The sequence below is a fragment of the Equus asinus genome, chromosome 20 (genome assembly GCF_041296235.1).
Source record: "Equus asinus isolate D_3611 breed Donkey chromosome 20, EquAss-T2T_v2, whole genome shotgun sequence".
NCBI lineage: Eukaryota > Metazoa > Chordata > Mammalia > Perissodactyla > Equidae > Equus > Equus asinus.
In genome coordinates, this window is record NC_091809.1 from 25,764,922 (window position 1) to 25,784,928 (window position 20,007).

The following is a 20,007-nucleotide window of genomic DNA, read 5'->3' on the forward strand; positions in this document are numbered from 1 at the left end:
GTGCACTGTCGGCAGGAATGTAAATTGGTGCAGCCTCCATGGAAAACCATATGGAGATTCATAAAAAATTAACATAGACCTACCATATGATTCAGCAATTCCACTTCTGGGTATTTATCCAAAGAAAGCAAAAATGCTAACTCAAAAAGATACATGCACCCGAAGTTGACCGCACCATTATTTACAACAGTCAAGTTATGGAATCAACCTAAGTGTCCATCAATAAATAAATGGATTTGAAATTGAGGTACACATGTGCAATGGAAATTATTCACCCATAAAAAAATAATGAAATCTTGCCATTTGTGACAACACAAATGCACCTTGATGGCATTACACTAAGGGAAATATGTCAGAGAAAGACAAATATTGTATGATCTCTTTTACATGTGGAATCTAAAAACAAAAAACAAAACAACAAACACCAGAAGCTCATAGATACAGAGAACAGACTGGTGGTTGCCAGAGGTGAGGGGTGGGGGCTGGCAGAAATGGGTGAAGGGGGTCAAATGGTAAAATTAAAGAAAAGGAAGTTCTACCAAAAAATGCATGTTTATGATAATCACATAGTGACAGAATAATGATTATATACTTCTATATATTTTGAATTTACAAGCTAATGCCATTGCTATTGGAAGGTCATTGCTGAATGTACACACATGCAAGGGGACATCAGTTACAGAGCTGCAAGCATTTTGAAGGCATGTGGAGAAAAACTCTCTTCTAGCCACATTTTTCTTGAAACTAATTTCTAATAAGGATAACAATTAAACATTTTGATTGCCAAAAGTTTGATTGGCATTTTTGGAAATGAAAGGAATGAGGTGAGGTTGGGAATAGATTTGGATATTTGACCATTGCAAATCTTTAATAAAGATGAGCAAAGGCCTTGGAGTGATGCCATCCTTTTCCTTGCTCTTTATTTCTCCCTAACCAATAGTGGCAAGAAAAAAAATGAACCTGTAAGTAAGTAAATAAGTAAATAAATAAATAGGGGCCGGCACTGTGGCTGAGTGGTTAAGTTCCTGCGCTCTGCTTCGGCGGCCCAGGGTTTCACGGGTTCGGATCCTGGGCAAGGACGTGGTACCGCTCGTCAGGCCATGTTGAGGTGGCGTCGTCCCACATGCTGCAACTGGAAGGACCTGCAACTAAAAATATACAACTATGTACTGAGGAGATTTGGGGAGAAAAAGCAGAAAGAGAAAAAAGATTGGCAACAGTTGTTAGCTCAGGTGCCAATCTTTAAAAAGAAATAAAATAAATAAATAAATAAATAAATAAATAAATAAATAAATAAATAAAAGGGAAATAGCCCATGTCCATGGATCCTTAGATTTAACACTGTTGAGATGTCAATACTTCCCAGAATGTTCTAGATTTTCAACAAAATCCCTGTCAAAATCCCAGCTGACTGCCTCTAAGGCAACTATAAGGCCTGTAAGGATAACTGTGGATATTAATAAAAGAAACCTTAACTAAATTGGAGTCAGGAATGCCTCTAGGGGGCGTGCTCACACCCTGTCACACATCCTTAATTACACCAAATAGGAAGAGATGATGATCAGGGTTTCATTTTCAACAGGGTGTAAAACTACTTTCCTACTGAAGGAAAATTCTCTCCTCACCTGGCAAGGGCCCAGCCAATGAGAGGCCATTGCTGCCCTGAGCTGTTACTTTCCAACAAAGGATTTTCATTTAGAACAGCCCCTCCCTGCTCTCCCTTTTCTCTATAAAAGCAGCTCCTTTTCTTTGTTTGCTGGATTTGCCTCTGGTTTGCCACAGTGTGCACACCCCAAATTGCAATTCTTTTGGCTATTCTTGAATAAATTCATTTTGAGGTAAAATACCAGGCGAATTTGCTTTTTAGGTTGACAATAGTAATTGTTTCATAAATTATATGGAATTGCTGGGGAATCATAATAGCCAAACCGATCTCCAAAAGTAAAACAAAGTAGTAGGATTAACATTTTCTGATTTCAAATTTGACCGCTCAGCACAGTAATCAAGGAATGTGGTGATGACACAGGATAGACACACAGATCAATGGGTTCGGTTGAGATTCCAGATGCAAACCCATTCATCCATAGTCAATTGCTTTTCAAAAAGTGTGCCAAGAAGGAGAAAAGAATATTCTTTTCAAAAATTGGTGCTGGGACAACTGGATAGCAACATGAAGAAGAAGGAAGTTGGACGTTTACATTACACCACACACAATAATTTACCAAAATGGATTGAAGACCTCAACCTGAGGTAAAACTATAATACTCTTAGAAAAAACAGGGAAAAATATGACCCTGGATTTGGCAAAGAATTATTACATATGATACCAAAAGCAAAAACAGTAAAAAAAAAAAAAAAGGATCATTTCAACTTCATTGAAATTAATCAGTTTTGTGCTTGTGACAAATAGAAATGGCAAGCAATAGGATATATTGGAGTATATGAGGAAGTCATTTGGTGTAAACCTAATTCGGCCTGACCTTGTCTTTCCAAAAGGGCCTGATTGTGGCCGTTGAGCACGCATTGTATATCTGCTTTAGACATTCCCTATTCCCCAAGAACAAAGGCCCTTGAGATAAAGGTGCAACTTCCCTCCCCCTCCCACCTTTGGCATTTCCTTAAGGATTAAGCATCTTTCCTTAGGCTAGGAACTGATTGCTGCGCTCACCTGTGACCACCCAGCTTGAGACAACACACCTGCCACCTTGCTTTGTCCACCGAGACAGCAGACCTACCTGCTGTTTCCATCAATTGCTGTGCCGACAGAGTAGTCTCATGACTACTGTAAAAGGGACATTTCAATCATATGTGAAAGATCCTGTTTGGGGGTATATAACCACTCTGTGCACCCCACTTCTTCGGTGCCCTTTCTTCCTTCAGGAAGAAAGGCCCCGGGCCATGGTCCTCACATTTTAGCTCAGAATAAACTCTCTCAAATTTTCATTTATAGATTGGTTATGGATTATTTTCATTGACACTTGCAAGCACAACATCAGGCAAGTGAAAACACCCATGGGAACCCCTTTGCTTTTCTGGTAAAATCATGCTGCCATTGTGGAAAACAGTATGACAGTTTTTAAAAATTACAAAGTGTTACAATATGATCCAGCTTTTCCATTTCTAAGTATATACCCAAAAGAATTCAAAACATGGACTCAAACAGATACTTGTATATCTGTGTTCTTGAAGCATTATTCACAGTAGCCAAAAGGTGAAAGGAACCCAAGTGCTCATCAATGGATGAATGGATGAACAAAATGTGGTATACACACACATCTGAATATTATTCAGCTTTAAAAAGAAATGAAATTCTGACACATGCTACAACTTGGGTGAACCTCGAGGACATTATGGTAAGTGAAACAAGCCAGTTGAGAAAAGGACAAAAACTGTATGATTCCACTGGTATGAGGTACCAAGAATTGTCAGATTCATAGAGACATCAGGACAGTGGTTGTGGGGGCAAGGGCAGTGGACTGTTGGTGTTTAATAGGGTAGAGTTTTAGTTTTGCAGGATGAAGAGTTGTGGAGATTGGTTTCACAATGTCAGTGTGCTTCACACTATGAACTATACACTTAAATATGGATAAGATGTAACTTGTATGGAGTAAATATAGAAGGTGGTCAAAAGCTACACACTGCCTGTTATAAAATAAATCAGTCACAGGGATGTAATGTACAGCATGGTGACTATAGTTAACACTACTGAATTGTATACTTAAAATTTCCTAAGGGAGTAGATCTTGAAAGTTCTAAACACAAGAAAAAAATTATAACTACATGTGGTGGTGCATCTTAACTAGATTTATTGTGGTACACCTGAAACGAATATAATAATACATGTCAATTATATCTCAAGTAGAAAAAAAAAAAGAATGAAGTATTGATACATGCTACAACATGGAATTCCCTGAAAAAATTATACCAAGTGAATGAAATCAAACACAAAGACCACATATAATATATTTCCATTCATCTGGAAGTCAACAAATACGGCAATGTATAGACACAGAAAATAGATTAGCGGTTGTCTGGGGCTGGCGCTTGGAGGAGCTAGGTGTGTTGCCGAACCTGATGTGAGTTTGCTCACCCATTGTGCAGCAAGCCAATCTCTGACACTGTGTGTGGTGGAAGAAAGTAGGAATTTTATTTTTGCACAGCGCTGAGCAAGCAGAGAGGGCAGCTAAGGCTCAAATCCCAAACTCCCCAAAAAGCTAAAAGGAAGAGTTTTTATTTGGGGTTTTAGGTAGGGGAGGGGGAGCATATGGCCTTGCTGGTCGGTGCTTTCCCACCAGCCTGTCTTTGGCCTTGAGACACTTGCAGAGAGGAGGGAGGCTGTGACCTTGCTGGTCAGCAGCTTTCCCACCAGCCTGTATCTCTTTGCGGGAGGAGATAGTCCAGGTGCTTGTCCTTGACGGTGTCTATCTCCATGGAGGATAGTGGATTCTGGAGCCAGGAAGCCAGAGAGTAAGCAGGGAATGAGTGTTTTAGTTTTAACCCCATGTATGCCGGGTTTAATGTGGGGAAACTGATATGAGGGTCGATATCAGGTGGGCAGATAGGGCAGTGGTAAATTAAGGGTAAAGGCATTTTTTTTAGATGATGGAAGTGTCCTGAAATTGACTGTGGTGATAATTGCACATATCTGTGAATATACTGAAGACCATGAGTTGTAGACAATAAGGGGTGCGTTGTATAGGATGTGTATTGTTTCTCAAATAAGTGGATAAATGCGTTAGGAGTTTCGCAACGCAAATGAGTTTTGCAATCCAATCTCTTACGCATATGAGTGCTTTTCAGGTACATCCCACATTGACATAACCTTTTCTTGATTTTTGTTGTATCAGTCCAAATAGGAATTGAATTCCCTTAGGGATACTATAGCCTTCACACTTCAAAGTTCTCTCAGGATACATTCAAACAATGATCTAAAGTAAATTTCCCTCCAGGGTAAAACGTACACCTGAGAATTGCATGAACACCCCTCACATCTTGTGGTTAGACTGAGAAGAGACCTTGCGCCCAGCTGCGGCTGCGGTTCCAACTTCCCATCAGAGCTAAGGGGTTGGGAGGCCAGAGGATTCCTTAAAGTCTGACACGAGTGGGGTTGGGGAAGCGCTGGGTGGAAGACTCAAGGCTGTCAACAGAGATCAAAGTGGAGCCAGACTAATTATTACGCACCGTGAGTTGACTATGAAGTGTCTGTGTTTGCAAAAGGTCACAGTTCCTCGAGCGGCCGGCCTCGTGGCATCGCCATTTCAATGGAAAAGTCCCCGGAGAGGACAAAGTCCAGCTCCAGGTCAGCTCAGACACCCGACCCCCGACCCGCTGTCACTCAGGAGCGAGAGGGAGGGGCCTTCAGGACTGTCCAGTCAGAGCCGGCTCTGGGGCAGATGGGCGGGGCGACGCTCCGCAGCCACCTCCGGCTTCCTCTCGCTCCACAATTCCGCCGAAGGCGGATCGCCTGCCCTTAAAGTGTCCACGGTGCTCTGCCGCGGACTCCGTGGCGCTGTGACCTGTACCGAGTCGTAGGGAGGACGCCGGGGGACCCACGAGCCTCAGCAATGGTGAGAGTTCAGCCCCGGAGGAGGAGGGGCTGGTGGGAAGCGGCGGGGCGGGCCCGGCCTCCCGCGGTCCCCTCCGGGGTCTGCGGCCCCGAGTCCGCGGTGGCGCCGCTCGGCCCTCAGGCCCCTCCGGCCGCAGCGTGGGGGCGGGGCCGGCAGCCGGGCCCCGGGCGTCCTGTGGTCCCTGCGCGCGGCGACTTGGGCCGGAGCGTCTCTGGGCCGCTGTGCGCCCGCAGCCCCGCGTGTCGCAGACGGTGCGGGGCCGGCGGGAGGGCCCGCAGGACAGTCGGGCCTCGGTCTCCGGGGTCCGTGCGCGGAGGGGCTGCGGTCTCTGGGGCCCCAGGGCCTCCTTTCTCCTCGGAGGGGACCCGTTTCCTCCCGAGTTTTCTAAGTGTTTGGGGAGCAGGGTCTCAAATCCACGACCCTGTCCCCCCAGCTCTTCCAGGACCGACAGTAAATCCCTAAATTTCCAGATCTCCCCTCAGGTTCCCAAATGCCAACTTCTGGTTCCCGATTCACAGCATCATTATCAACCACAAACAGACCCGATCACTTTTTCGTAGTCAGTGGGCGGCTCTTTTAAGAGGGTTTATTCCTCGTTCGTGGATGTTTTTCTTGAGAGAAAGTAGCGCATCCCCCTGGAGGCGCGTGGTGCGAGCTCCTCCCGCCTCTCCTGCAGGCTGCGTCCTGGGCGCGGACGCGCAGCTGGCAGTCCTTTGCTGCAGGTTCCTCTTGAGAAACTTCTCCGGGCAATCTGTCCTGTCAGCACCGCCCCTCCCTGGTGTTGTCATCCTGAAAAGATGGGTTCACTTTTAGTCTCAGTTTTTCAATGAATTGCAAAGTTGATTACAGTTGAAACTGTAAGTTGATTGAGAGAGAGGATGTGAGGACAGGAAGAAAATTCTGGAAATAAATAGAATTTTTATTCGTTTTGGGCAAGAGAACCTCAAGATGTGAGATAAATGTATTGAAGTTCTCAGGTAAATATTTCATTTTCAGATCAGATTTTGAATGTGCATGTTGCCAGAGAACATAGAAATTTAAAGGCTAAAGCAATGGAATTCCTATTTTAATTGATGTGAGGGGAACTCCGGAAGCTTACGTAAATCTTTGAAAATCCACCTATATTTAAACAGCTAAACTCAAACCCCCAATACTTTATAATATGCTGCTCATTCCTGAAAACACCCCAGTGTGAGATAGAGGGGAAGGACAAACTAGGATGCTGCTTGTCCTTTTAGTTAGAAAGAGATTTCAAAATTTTCATTTTGAATGGTTTACACTTTTGTAACCTATAGTGTTTAGAGTAATTAAATCTTAGAAACATTTCTTATTTTTAACTTTTCTTAGAAGAGTTAAAATTCAATAAAAGACTGTTAAACAGGAAAATATAGTTTACATAAATTTGTTTATTTGAAATAAATGTGTAAGACAGCAAAGTCCAACTCAAGATTCACTGCCAACATATGCTGGTCCCCTCCAGCGCTGTTACTCCAGCCACCCCCAAATACAGTTTTGATCATTTCTTGAGATTCCTGTTAGTGTTTCTTTATGTAAATCAGTCAATCGAGAATGCATATTTTTCTTACCCACTTTGTCCTTGTAATGAGCAGTGAGACTCCACATTTTTGGGTGACTGCTCACAGCTTAAGCCTCACCCACCCTCTTCCCTTGTGCCCCTACCTGGACAAGCTGAGGAGGAAGCCTGAGTGCTCTCTCCTGTAGAGCAGGCAGGAGATTGCCACCACCCCAGCCCCTGCCTGTGTGCAGAGCTCTTACCCCGGCCCCACCCCCAGGCCCAGTGAAGCCCCAGACCAGGCTCCATTCCTTGCTTTCTGAGCCCTGTCAGAGCTGCTTGAGAGGCCGGCCCTGCCCTCCTCCTCCCCTCAGACCTGTGTTATGTGAGTCCTGAGCCTTTTCCTGCCCTCTGTGTGTGTATGTGTGTCTGTGCCACATGGGTCTGAGTCTCAACAAGGGAACCACCCCTCTGCAGGTGACCATAACAGTTGGTGCCCTGAGCTGCATGTCCAGACATGACCCCCACCTGTGGGTCTGTCTTCTCTTGCTCTGACTTGCTCCCCTGCTCTGCTGCCTGGTGGCGGCATGCACTGTGGGCTGCTGCTTGCTGGGAGCTCATGCTGTGAACTGTGCTGCCCCGTGTTGCATTGTTGACCCACCAAGCTCAGTTCTAGGTTCATCTGACCAGAGTGGGCAGTTTCAAGAATGTAAAGGCGTTTGGGAGCAGAACTGTGGGATTGGGGCCTCCTTAAATGAGTCCTGGGTCATATCTTTGCCAAGATTTATCTGTGTAGTTAGAGTGAAGCTGTGACAGCAGCTAGGTTGGCCTGAGATACTTCAGGGAAGGGGGTAGAAGACAGGGACTATACCCTGTGCGAGAGGTGGGTCCATCAGATGGTCACTCCTGAGAGAGCTGTCATTTAAAAAAAGAGAAGAGAGGGGGAAAGGCAGGCAGTAGGTGGCAGGCTGAGTCCACACCCTAACACCAGAGGACTCACCAGGCTCCTTCAATACCTCTGCTGCTGCCCCTGCCTCTACTGCCACAAAGATCCTGACCTTCAGGGTTAGAGGGGACAACATCCATGGCACCCCTGTGGCTTCAGCCCAGGATTTAAAGCCTATAAAGTAACCAGTTGTCATGGGGGAGGCTCCTAACCCTGATGGCACTGTTTTTTTTTGTTTTGTTTTTTTTATTAAGATTGTGATAGATTACAATCTTGTGAGATTTCAGTTGTACATTATTGTTAGTAATGTTGTGGGTACACCACTTCACCCTTTGTGCCCTCCCCCCACCTCCCCTTTTCCCTGGTGACTACCAATCCGTTCTCCCTGTCTATATGTTAACTTCCACCTATAAGTGGGGTCATATAGAGTTCGTCTTTCTCTGTCTGGTTTATTTCACTTAACATAATACCCTCAAGGTCTGATGGCACTGTTTTGAGGCTCTTGGGTGGAAACAAATTTATAAATAGCAGGGTAGGGAGGCACTTCCTCCCCTGAAGTGTATCCCGTCATGAAGAAAATAAAACAGGAAAGATCAGCAGGAAGGAAACAATAGATAAAACACTGAAACAAAGGTCCAAATCTGACTCAGTTGGAAATCCAAAATATACTGAAAGAATTTACATAGCAAAACAGATAGAGGTACAACACAGGGTCTGAATTAATTTTGCTGTCTGATGTAATACACTAATTCAGAAAGCTTCAAGCAGTTCATCAATACTTGGTCTCAAATTACATTTATATCTGGGATCCCACTAATTTAAGCAAGTGTCCCCTGATGATTTTAGGGGTGTTAATGAATATAATATAGAGGACAAATAGGACAAATGTTTCATCTTTAGCCATCTGAACTAGGGCCTTCCCTAAATTCTCCATGGTCATAACACCCGTTGTCCTAAAGTATCCCATAGTGAGCTGGGAAGCTCTGATCCAATGAGCAAGAATTAAAATTAAATGAAGTCTCTGCCACTTACAAATTGGCTTGACAAATTGGGACCCAGGGACCTTACTCCACAAATAAAGTAGTTAGTATGGCCCAGTGTAAATTACCCAGGACCTTGAAGGATTGAAAACTGTACAGGAAACCTAATTAATGAAGGGTTGATTATTCCCAGTGCTTCTTTTAACAGCCTGATTTGTCCTGTTATTAAATCTGGAAAGAACGACTGACCCCTCAGAGTGGTTCACCTCAACTCGAGGCTGTGGATGCACCACACAGACCTCTGTCCCCAGTCCCCACAGTCTGGAAATTACTGACCACAGCTAATCAGCAGTTGATAAATATCCTGCTCTCACAGATTTGGCTGAGTCTGTTCTGTCCAGTCCTGTGTCCACAGCCTCTCAGCTGCACTTGGCCTTCCCTCTGAAGGGACGTGATGCCCCTTTACTGGGTTGTCCTCATGGATCTTCCACAGCTGTGCCCTCCCACAGTCATTGCAGGCAGGGTCTGAATTGCATCCTGGTGTGTCCAAGAACACGGGTACTCTGATGACATTCGGGACATGCAAATATTAAAAAAAGGAGCTCACAAAAAGTGGATGGGATATTGCCACACATAAAATGTGAGGCCCTTTTAACTTTGTTAAGTTTCTGGAAATCGATAATCTGAGAACTGCTCCTTCTTTGACACTATGAAGAAAGAGCTATTGTTCCCCCTTGGGACCCACAACATCTGCTAGATTCTCTTGATATTTGGGAGGGAACATGTTCCTTGTTAACAAGTTTTACTGGAGCCCATTTGTGGTGTTAGTTGCAAATGTGCCACCTTGAATGGCACCCTTACCACAAAAGTCTGGAGACTCTCTTCAAATTGTCATACAACCCACACTCCTGTTAGTGCCCTCAGAGACTCCTTCACTATAGAGGCCTCAGTGACCTTCTATCATTATGGGTACCCCCATGGCGGGTATGTCATGGGGGTACCCATGATGGCCTTAAGTTGTCCATAGTCTTCTGATGCAAGAACCTGACCTAGGCCCCACACTATATGCCGTTAGAGCTGCAATGACCTCTACAATGCTATCCTTAGAGTAGATGGCCCTGAGCATGGGATCACCTATCCAGCAGTCCGTTTTTTAATTTTTTTTAAAGATTGGCACCTGAGCTAACATCTATTGCCAATCTCCTCCTCTTACTCCCCCCTCCCTCCCCCTCCTCCTCCTCTTCTCCCCCACAAAGCCACCCAGTACATAGTTGTATATTCTAATTGTGAGTGCCTCTGGTTGTGCTATGTGGGATGCCACCTCAACATGACTTGATGAGCAGTGATGTGTCCGCGACCAGGATCCAAACCAGCAGAACCCTGGGCCACCAAAGCGGAGCACATGAACTTAACCACTCAGCCACGAGGCCAGCCCCCAGCAGGCCGTTTTGACTTGGGACCTAGAAACAGCACTCCAGCTCAGCATGGGTACTGAGTCCCCCTGGAGACATGATGGAGCCAAACCTGGGCCCTCTGGGATATCCTACCTGCAGGAGCGGGTGGTCTTCCCTGTCCTCAGTCTCCTGCCAGGTGCCATGGTGTTGAAGGAGGTCACCCCTTTCCCAGACCCCCAGAGTCCCTGGGGACATCTTTAGGACTCCCTGAGTGAAAAGCAATGGGAGTTCATAGACTTTAGGGATGACATCACCACATTTGTACATGACGGAGCTCAGGCAGAGTTGCTGCTTTTCATGTCTTAATTGGGGCATCTCTGATGAAGGACTGGACCCAAGGGTCATCACATTGGCCATACATCAAACAGTCATCTTAGCACTGACCAACAATGGGCTCCAGCTGCAGACATTACGGACTATGTGTGATTCCCTGGGAGTTGCCCCTTTGTGGTAAAAGGACTCGGAATCTCTTGCCTCACAGTTACCTACAATATAAATCAAAGTAACACTGGTCTCTACACATATGAAGGTCACTCCCAAAGCCCTGCTAGGACACTGTTTATCCACGTGGGAGCTCCAGACACTACTGATAAACGAAGGCACTCATTTCACTTCTCAGAAAATACAGCGCTGGGCTCTTAATAAGACCTTCAGTGGAAGTTTCCTCTCTTCCAGGTCTTGGGGTGCAGGCCTCATAGAGCACCATTATGGCTTATTGAAATAAGGTCATATTAGTGGAATGGAAGATGGTCTGTTTCTGTCATCAGTCAGTCATCAGGGTGAATATTAATGTGTCTGTCTTTATCTTTTTTTTCCTAGTAGACTTGACTTTTTTTTAAGAGCAGTTTTAGGTTTACAGAAAAGTTGATCAGGAACTACAGTGATTTCCCATATAACCTCCACACAGTTTGCCCTATATTTCAGATCTTGTGTTATTAAAATTTAAATTAGTGTTCACTCTGTGTTGTACAATCTCTGGGCCTTGGCTAATAAAATGACATGTCTCCGTCATTTCTGTATCATATGGAACACTTGCACTGTCCTAAAGATCTCCTGTGTTCCCCGTATTCATTCGTCCCTTCCTCCCCCAACACTCTGGCAAGAAATTATCTTTCAGTGTCTTAGATTTGATCTTTTCCAGAATGTTACATGCTGGGAAACAAACAGTGTCTAGCCTTGTTAATATCGGCTTCTTTCACTTAGCAATATGGTTTTAAAATTTCTCCATGTCTTTTTGGGTTGACAACCTCAATTCTGTTCATCACTGAAGAATATTTTATCCTATGAATGTACCAGTGATTGTTCATCCATTCACCTATTGAAATTGTTTTGGTTACATCTTGGTCTTGCCAATTATACATAAAGCTCCTATAAACGTTCATGTGCAGGGCTTTTGTGATCATCGGTTTTCATCGGTCTTTTGGGTGAGTTCCAACCACGTGCTTGCTGCATCGTGTGGTAAGAGCAGGCCTAGTTTTAAGAAACTGCTTTTCTTCCAGAGTAGGCGTACCAGTCTCCATTCCCAGCAGCAGTGAATTCTTGGTGGTCTCCATCTCCACCATTGTTCCATGTTCTCAGTGTTTTTAATCTCAGCCATTGTTATTGTGTCTGGTGATATCTCTTTCTTCTTTAATTTGCAATTATCTAGTGACATACGATTTTGAGCATGTTTTCATGTGTTTACCATCTGTATATCATTATTGAAGTTTGTGTTCAGATCATTTGCCCATATCTAACTGGGTCGTTTCTCTTCTTTTTGAGGAGTTTTAAGAATTTTTTGGATGTTTGGGTACCAGTCCTTTATAAGATAAGTGATTTTCAAAGATTTTCTGCCATTTGTGGTTTGTATTTTTGTTCTCTGAACACTGGAGCTTTTGATTTTAATGAAAAGAAACCGCTTTTTTTCTATCTTGGATCTTACTTTTGGCATTGTATAAAAATTCGTCACCAAACCCAAGGTACCTGAATTTTCTCCTATTTTATCTTTTAGGACTATTATAGTTTTTCATTTTATACTAAGATCCATGATTCATTTTGAATTAATTTTTCTGAAAAATGTAAAGTCTGTGTCTAGGTTCTTTTTTTGCAGGTGGATGGCTAGTTTTTCTGGCATTATTTGTTGAAAAGACTGTTTTCCCATGGAATTGCCTTTTGCCCTTTGTCAAAGATGAGTTTGCTATATTTGTGTGTATCTCTAGGAAAGCAGTTAACTTTTGAATATTAACAGTCTTTCAGCCTTTTATCTTTTCAACCTTCCTCTACACTATTCTTCATTCAAGGAGTTTTCTTTGTTATTGGAGATTAAGATTTTTTTCCATAGACAATCTTGTGCCACAAGGACAGTTTTATTTCTTCCCAATCTGTGTACCTTTTATTTCCTTTTTGTGTCTAATTGTATTAGCTAATTATTCCAGTACAGGTTGACTAGGAGTGGTGAGAGGGCACATCCTTGCCTTCCTCCTGATGTTGCTGGAAAGCATCTAGTTCCTTCAGTGTAGTCCACTAATATTGAACAAGAGCCCAGCTGATGTGGAGGGAGGTGTGGGCAGAGGGGAAGCATTCTCCAGTCTAGTGGTTGGGTCTCAAGCTTTTAGTGAGCCTGTGTCCCTGGGGTTGACCTTCTGTAATATAAGAAGGATATTTACTCTGTATCTTCAGTTCCTAGCAAAAACCTCTGAAGCCCTCGGAATTCCTTGAGTCATGAGGGTGATAGAGTGTCTTTTGTTTTAATGAGGCAACTCTGGGCCAGCTCCTAGATGGCTTCAGGATAGGGGTTGGACACCAGAAACACCAAGCCTTGATTAGAGGCTGGGAATTTCAGCCCCAGCTCCCAGCCCCTGTGGAGAGGAGAGGGGCTGGAGACTGGGTTTATCACCAATGGCCAGTGATTTAATAAATTGTACCCATGTGATGAAACCTCCATCAGAACCCTTAAAGACGGAATTCAGAGCGTTTCTGGGCTGGTGACCACATCCAGGTGCTGGGAGGGTGGAGTGTCCAGATAGGATGTGGAATCTCTGCAGCCCCCTCCACCTCCGCTTCCCTCACCCATACCACCGCCCTAGTTTGCCCTATGCCTCTCTCTCTTTTGTCTGTTCCTGAGCTTTGTCCTTTCCACTAAACCAGTAGTAGTAAGGAAAGCAGTTGGTTGAGGTCTCAGAATCATTTCAGTAAATTACCAAATGTACTGAGGTGTTGAGAGGATCTGTGAACCTGTAGATGGCTGAGTAGAAATGTTGGTAGCCTGGGCGCCCCATCTGTGGTTTGCACCTAAAGAAGGGGCAGTCTGTGGGACTAAGCTCTTATCCTGTGGAGTCTGACGTGAACTCTGGGTGGTTAGTGTTAGGACTGAACTGAACTGTTGGACACCTCTTTGGTGATGTAACATTGGAGAAGTGGCATTGGGAACAGACCCCAAATGTTTGATGTCAGGAGGGGAAAAAAACTTTTCATCCTCTCAATTACCACCTTTGAGAGAAAAGAAGGCTCGAAGAGTCTCAGGTTGGCTATTTCAGTACCCCCTCATCACTTAGCTCTGGGAAGACCCCAGTCAGTTATGCTCTTGTGAAGTAGGCTGTTTTTAGGACATGCCTTGATAAGAACAGAATATTTTCATATTTTTTAAGTTGCTCCTTTTTTGACTTTCTTTCTCATTTTGGAGACAGTGGTTTAGCCTGTGACCTTGGTTCTCTGATGGAAGAGTTGTTGATTTCAAGTTTCTTGGCTTTTTTGTTTTGAGAACTGGAATCTGGCTTCTGAACTCCTTGCCTGACAGACCTGAGACCAGAAGCATCTGACTTTTTTTTTCCAGTTTTATTGAGAAGAAATTGACATACATGAGTATATAAAGTTAAGGTGTGCAACTTGATGGTTTGATTTACACATGTTGTGAAATGATTACCACAGTAGATCAGTTAACATCCATCTTCTCATATAGGAAAAAATAGAAAGAAAAGAGAAGCAAAGAATAAAGAAAATAAATTTTCTCTTTGCGAGGAGAACTCTTAGGATTTACTCTAACAGCTGTCCTATATATCATGGAGCAGCGTTAACTATAGCTGTCGTGTCGTACATTACATCCCTTGTACTTATTTATCGTATAACCGGAAGTTAGAACTTTTTGACCACCTTCCTCCAGTAGCCCCTCCCTTCACCCTCCACCTCTCATACCCACAATTCTGATCTCATTTTCTGTGGGTTATTCCGCATACAAGTGAGATCATAAAGTATTTGTCTTTGTCTGACATTTCACTTAGCATAATGGCTTCAAGTTTCATGCATGTTTTCACAAATGGTAAGATTTCCTGTTTTTTATGGCTAATCTCCATTGGATACATATATATATATACACACTATATGTATATATATATGTGTGTGTATATACCACAACTTCTGTATCCATTCATCCATTGATGGATTTGTATCTTCTCTATGGCAGGCAGAGGCCTCAGTGAGTGAGGATGCCCTCATCAATCATTGTCTTCCCACCATCCAATACATGTTAAACACTGTTGGAGCAACGGCTCGTGTGTTGATGCAAACAATGGACAGCAATACCAAAAGTCCTGCATTCTTGGGATTACCAGCAATGGTTCTCCATAGAGATAAAGGCATAGACAGTTCATCTTCATTTTAGCTGTGGTTAAAGGTTTTACTGCATGTGCTATTTGATCACCATCCAGGTACATGGGTATCTGGAGCTCAAGACTACCATTGCGTTGGGCCATGTGTATTTGTGATATTTATATTTCTGTTTAACTCAGTTGAAAGGATTTGAATTTGCCTTCTGATTCAGCATATCATTTTGCTGCTATTCAGACTGAGTGACACAATTTGTACCCCATGAAACCTTGAGATTTCTTCCAGTGTAAGGAAGGGTTCTGGTCATCTGCACAGTTGTAGCCCATCACGTGTTTTCCTAGGAGTAGAATGATATCTGTGCAAGTTCAATGTGATTTCCTGGTTAACACACTAAGAAGAGCTATGAATGTTTAGAGGGTATTGATCTAAGCGATAACTGAGGTGAGCTGTAGCCAGACACACAGTATCATTTTGAGTAATATCCTGTGTTGTGGCAAAGGAGGTAAATTTGACACCCTCAAACTGGGAAATTTTCTGTGCTTTTTTGTAAGAGGAGTAGCTGGGAGGTTTTTGTTTCAATGATGCACAAAGCCCCCAAAGCCCATTTTTGCTGTTTTGATGGATCATTTCCATACGTTTACATTTCCAGGAGATGTTATGGAAGACTGAGTATGTGTATGTCCTTAAAATCTGGAATGCTGTTTCATTTGGTGCCTAACTGCCCTGGTAGCACCTCCCTCACCATGTTGGATTGAATTGATGTGAGCAGACAAATCCTTGACTTCTTTCTGATTGTATTAATCATGTATCTTATTTTCTGTCTCTTAAGATGTTTGGAGATCTTTAGGGGGCCTCTCAGACATAGGGAGACCCTGCCCCTCCCAGGGGCACCTCATTCCACGTTGGCAGTGGACAGCTTGTCTGGAGCAGGCCTCTCGTGCATACTGCCCGATCCAGTGCCCTGTCCCTACAGACCTCCTTATCTGCCTCTCACACGCCAGACAGTGTTCCCTGCCCTAAACCCACCCAGGGCCAGGAACCAGATGACTGAGGACCATCCCTGTGCCCCAAAGGCTGCTGGGTTTGTTCAAAGCAGCCAGTCCTGAGCTGCTCTCTCTGCCCTGACTCACATTTCCTGTGGGCCCAAATGAAGGCTGTGGCCTAGGTTTGTGTCCCCGTCCTGATTCTGTCTCCTGGGCAAACCCGATGCAGCCCCTGTGACTCAACTTGGCATAGCAGGCCCTCTTTGGAAATGTAAGTAATAAAAATCTTTCAATGACATTGGCCTGTCCATGTTGTTACTTAATCACCTCCATAAATTAAAATCTCAAGGGTACAAATTGGACACTGATCCTGAGGAGAAAGTGTTCAGTGAAGATGGTGGCGCCACCGTGGGAGGACGGAGTGAGGTCTGTGGGAATGTGAGTCCACAGCAGAGCTGATGTTTCCCAAGGAGCCTGCAGCAGGGGACATGGGGGCTGAGCGAGGAGATGCTCACCTTTGGTCCCCTCACTGAGCTCACAATAGAAAAGCAAAGTGACAAAGGGACAGTTCATGATGAGGGAGTTTCTGGACGCTTTTATAGCAGTGAGCGGGGCTGGAACATCATGACTGAAGCCATTTTGGGCCCTGACTGCCATCCAGTCTCCCATGTTGTGTTTTTTGTAGAGATGTCCTGTTTGTACTCAGGAAGGGTGAAATCCCTTCCCCATCTGGAGGAGCTGAGACCCTCTGTTTGGGGATTGGTTTGGGAGCCAGGAAACACCACTCTACCAGGTAGGATGGGGGTGAGAACAATGCTCTTTGTGAAGACCTGGGCCTGTGATGAGGATTTTGTAAAGCTTCCATGTGAGTGTGTGTGTCTGTCTCTCTGTGAGCCCCAGTTTGTAAGAAGTATTGGTGTGACAGCCTTGTGGTAGGTGCTTTGGTGAACAAAGCAGAGAAAATATCCCCTCTGCTTTAAAGCTGACATTTTAGGAGAGAAGAAAGAAGATATATAAGTCAAATTATACCATGTGTCTGATGATTGGCCCTCAAGAGTAGAGAAAAGTGGGGAGGAGTGCGGAGGGCCTGGGCTCTGTGTGTCTGTGAGCCATTAACTCTGAGGGTTTGTGTCTGTGTGTGTCCTCCTACATGTGCCATGACAAAGTCTGTGTGATGTTGTAAGTCTGTCCTGTGGAGCTATGTGTGTGTGTCCTTTGAAATCTGGAGTGGTTGGTTTTCCCATGTTCTTTTTCTTTTTAAGATTTTATTTTTCCTTTTTCTTCCCAAAGCCCCCCGGTACATAGTTGTGTATTTTCAGTTGTGAGTCCTTCTAGTTGTGGTATGGGGGATGCTGCCTCAGCGTCGCCTGATGTGTAGTGCCATGTCTGCGGCCAGGCTTCGAACCGGGGAAACCCTGGGCTGCTGAAGCAGAGCGCGCGAACTTAACCACTTGGCCACCGGGCCAGCCCCGGTTTTCCCATGTTCTTGCCTAACTGCCCTGGTAGCGCCTTTCTCACCACGGTGGGTGGAGCTGGTGAGAGCAGACATCTCTGTCTTCTCTCTGATCTGAGAGAGAAAGCCCGCAGTCCTTCACCATCAAGAGTGACGTCAGCTGTGGGTTCTTCACTGATGCTTTATTTTAGGGTGAGGGAGTTGACTGAGGGAGTTTCTCCTAGTTTCTTGAGTGTTTTCCTTGTGAAGGGCTGTTGAACTTGGTCTAATGCTTGTTTGTCTCTATTGAGATGATCTGTAGTTTTTGACATTGATACCATTAATGGTTTCTTATGTTAATTCATTTTCACATATAAAACCAACATTTCTTTCCTGGGTTAAAGCCCACACAGTCATGGTATTTAGGTCCTTTTATATATTGCTGGATTCAGTGCACTAGTGTTTTGTTGAGGATTTTTTTCACCTATATTAAAAAGAGGTATTTGTACTGTATTACAATGTATATAGTATAAAATTGTCTTCTGCCTCGTATACTATGTCTTTTTGTGTATATCTATATATATTGAGAGAGTATGTAGAATACAGTACATATATATTTATATATATGGCACATGTAGTATATAACCTGTGTATAGTATGTGTCTTGTATAGAATAGTATTATACCTAATTAGTATATGTTATATATAAGTAGAATATATTATATGCAATTAACATGTATAATTAGTTTTATAGTGTGTAGTGTAGTGTTATACTTTTACAGATGGTATTACAGTCTTATCAGTCTGTAGCATTGTGGGTATCATTACCGTGTCTGTTCAGAGTGACTCCAATAAGCCATCCTCATCCTCCCATAGGAACATAAGGGCACCTCACTGTCTTGATACTCCAAAGCCTGTCCTTCTCCACTCTGTTTCTTTTCTCTCTTTCTGAGTGCAGCTGAGGTATCAGTAGGTGTCTCAGAAATTGTAACTAATTTATCAGCCTGAGCGTTGAAGTGAGGCTCTGTGGTTTGATGTTTAGTACGTGCCGAGACATGTGTGACCTTCTTATGCATTTGAGTGATTATGAGCAAGATTATCCCAGAGCACTTTCTCTCAAAGTGTGACCTTGGATAAGGAGCTCATGTTGTTCTTGTTGCCAGGCAGCTAGACCATTGGCAATGACCTACATATCTGTAAAAATGTGAAGATGAGGTTGACTGTTGGCCAGGGCATCTCCCAGCATAACTGCCTGGAGTTTGACTAATCATGCTGATTATTAGGTCCTGTCTTTGGTCCGGGACGGCCTGGTTAGGGACAGTAGCAGCAAGTCTCCAGCGTTCTTCATTACACATGCTGGTGGGACAGCACCGTTGATGTGAAAATAGGTGCAGGATTTATTTTTACATGAACAGGAAAGCAAACCATGTTTTATAATGTCAACCACTTAACGTTTGCATATCAAAGGGAAGAAAAAAAATATGCTTTAAATTGCTTCTTCTATATAAATGCTGAAGACTTACAAGACATGAATTACACTGTTAGCTACATGAGCATGGGGAATCTAGATGCCAATGCTAGAATTCATGTCAGGAGCAGCCTTCAGGCATGCTTTTAAATCTCAGGCTCAGTTTTTGAAACTTGATGTTCACAATAAACGATTCATGATAATCAAAAAAATAAATGTGTATGAACCATATCTTATATTTAATAGTGTTGAATAACAAAAATTCAACCGAGAAGGTTTTAAAGATCTAATTGCTTTATTGAGCCATCACTTGGGCAGCATCCCTTCTATGAAGTAGAGAGGAGCTCCATATGACTCCAGAAAGGAAAAGCTTTTAAAGGCAGGACGAGGAAGTCATAGGTAGGAGAAAGGATTATTTTATGCATGGTTACCTCAGTTTGGGGACACAAGGGTCTTGTTAGGTGGATGACCTCATCTTCCTTTGGGGGATGGAGAGGCCCATGTAGCAGATTGCCTCATTGGTGCTGACCAGAAAATCCTAGACTGACCATTTAGACTACATTCCTAGGGAAGGTTGAAGCTTCTGGTTTGGTGATCTAAGCCTAGCAAAAGTGACTCTCTTTGGGGCCTTTGGTTTTCTTTTTCACAATTTCCCTCTTTTTGATCAGACTCTCAGCTTCACTGAGAGACATGATCAAAGTTTAAGGCATTAGCACCACTCTCAGCAGCCACTGCGGTGAAGTTCACTTTTTCTGTTGTTCCTTTAGGTGCTGTCCAGAGGTCATGATGTTTTTCCTTAACCCCTGTGACATTCATAGATCAAGGCTTCAGGTTTACACTCTTTAAGTTGGTCATCTCTTGACTCCTTTTCTGAGGTTCCAGTCTTAGGGAGATCACTTGCTTGGTGGTTAGTGGCTACAAACATGCATTTAAAGCTTTTGAGAGAATACAGTGTACCAGAAAGTTTATTATGACTATAATAAGAGGATAGTTCTCAATACCTGGAGTGCACTTAGGAGCCATGGTCCCCAAGACCCAAACCAATCACAATCAAGTGAGTCAAAGAAAGACCCCATTGGAGGA

At 43.8% G+C, this 20,007-nt stretch overlaps 1 protein-coding gene and 1 long non-coding RNA gene across 6 annotated transcripts in view; one reads left to right on the plus strand and one right to left on the minus strand.

The window, feature by feature from the left end:
• Positions 1-580: 580 nt before the first annotated feature.
• On the minus strand, positions 581-5,343 carry LOC139041305 (uncharacterized). Its single transcript, XR_011496201.1, has 2 exons — positions 5,182-5,343; positions 581-1,148 (listed from the first exon to the last, which is right to left on the minus strand). It is a non-coding gene; the product is annotated as an uncharacterized lncRNA (long non-coding RNA).
• Positions 5,344-5,386: 43 nt separating this feature from the next.
• LOC106826951 (zinc finger protein 709-like) overlaps positions 5,387-20,007 on the plus strand; it is a 41,398-nt gene continuing 26,777 nt past the window's right edge. For 2 of the 5 annotated variants that reach the window (XM_070492150.1, XM_070492152.1), the window contains exons 1-2: positions 5,432-5,567; positions 16,710-16,817. Coding sequence is in view for 1 of the 5 variants with exons in the window: in XM_070492151.1 (XP_070348252.1) it covers positions 5,565-5,567 (3 nt within the window). In the remaining 4 variants the exon portion in view is untranslated. Of the gene's footprint in view, positions 5,568-16,709; positions 16,818-20,007 lie in introns of all 5 variants that reach the window. The other 3 variants (XM_070492151.1, XM_044752437.2, XM_070492153.1) reach the window with 3 other exon arrangements.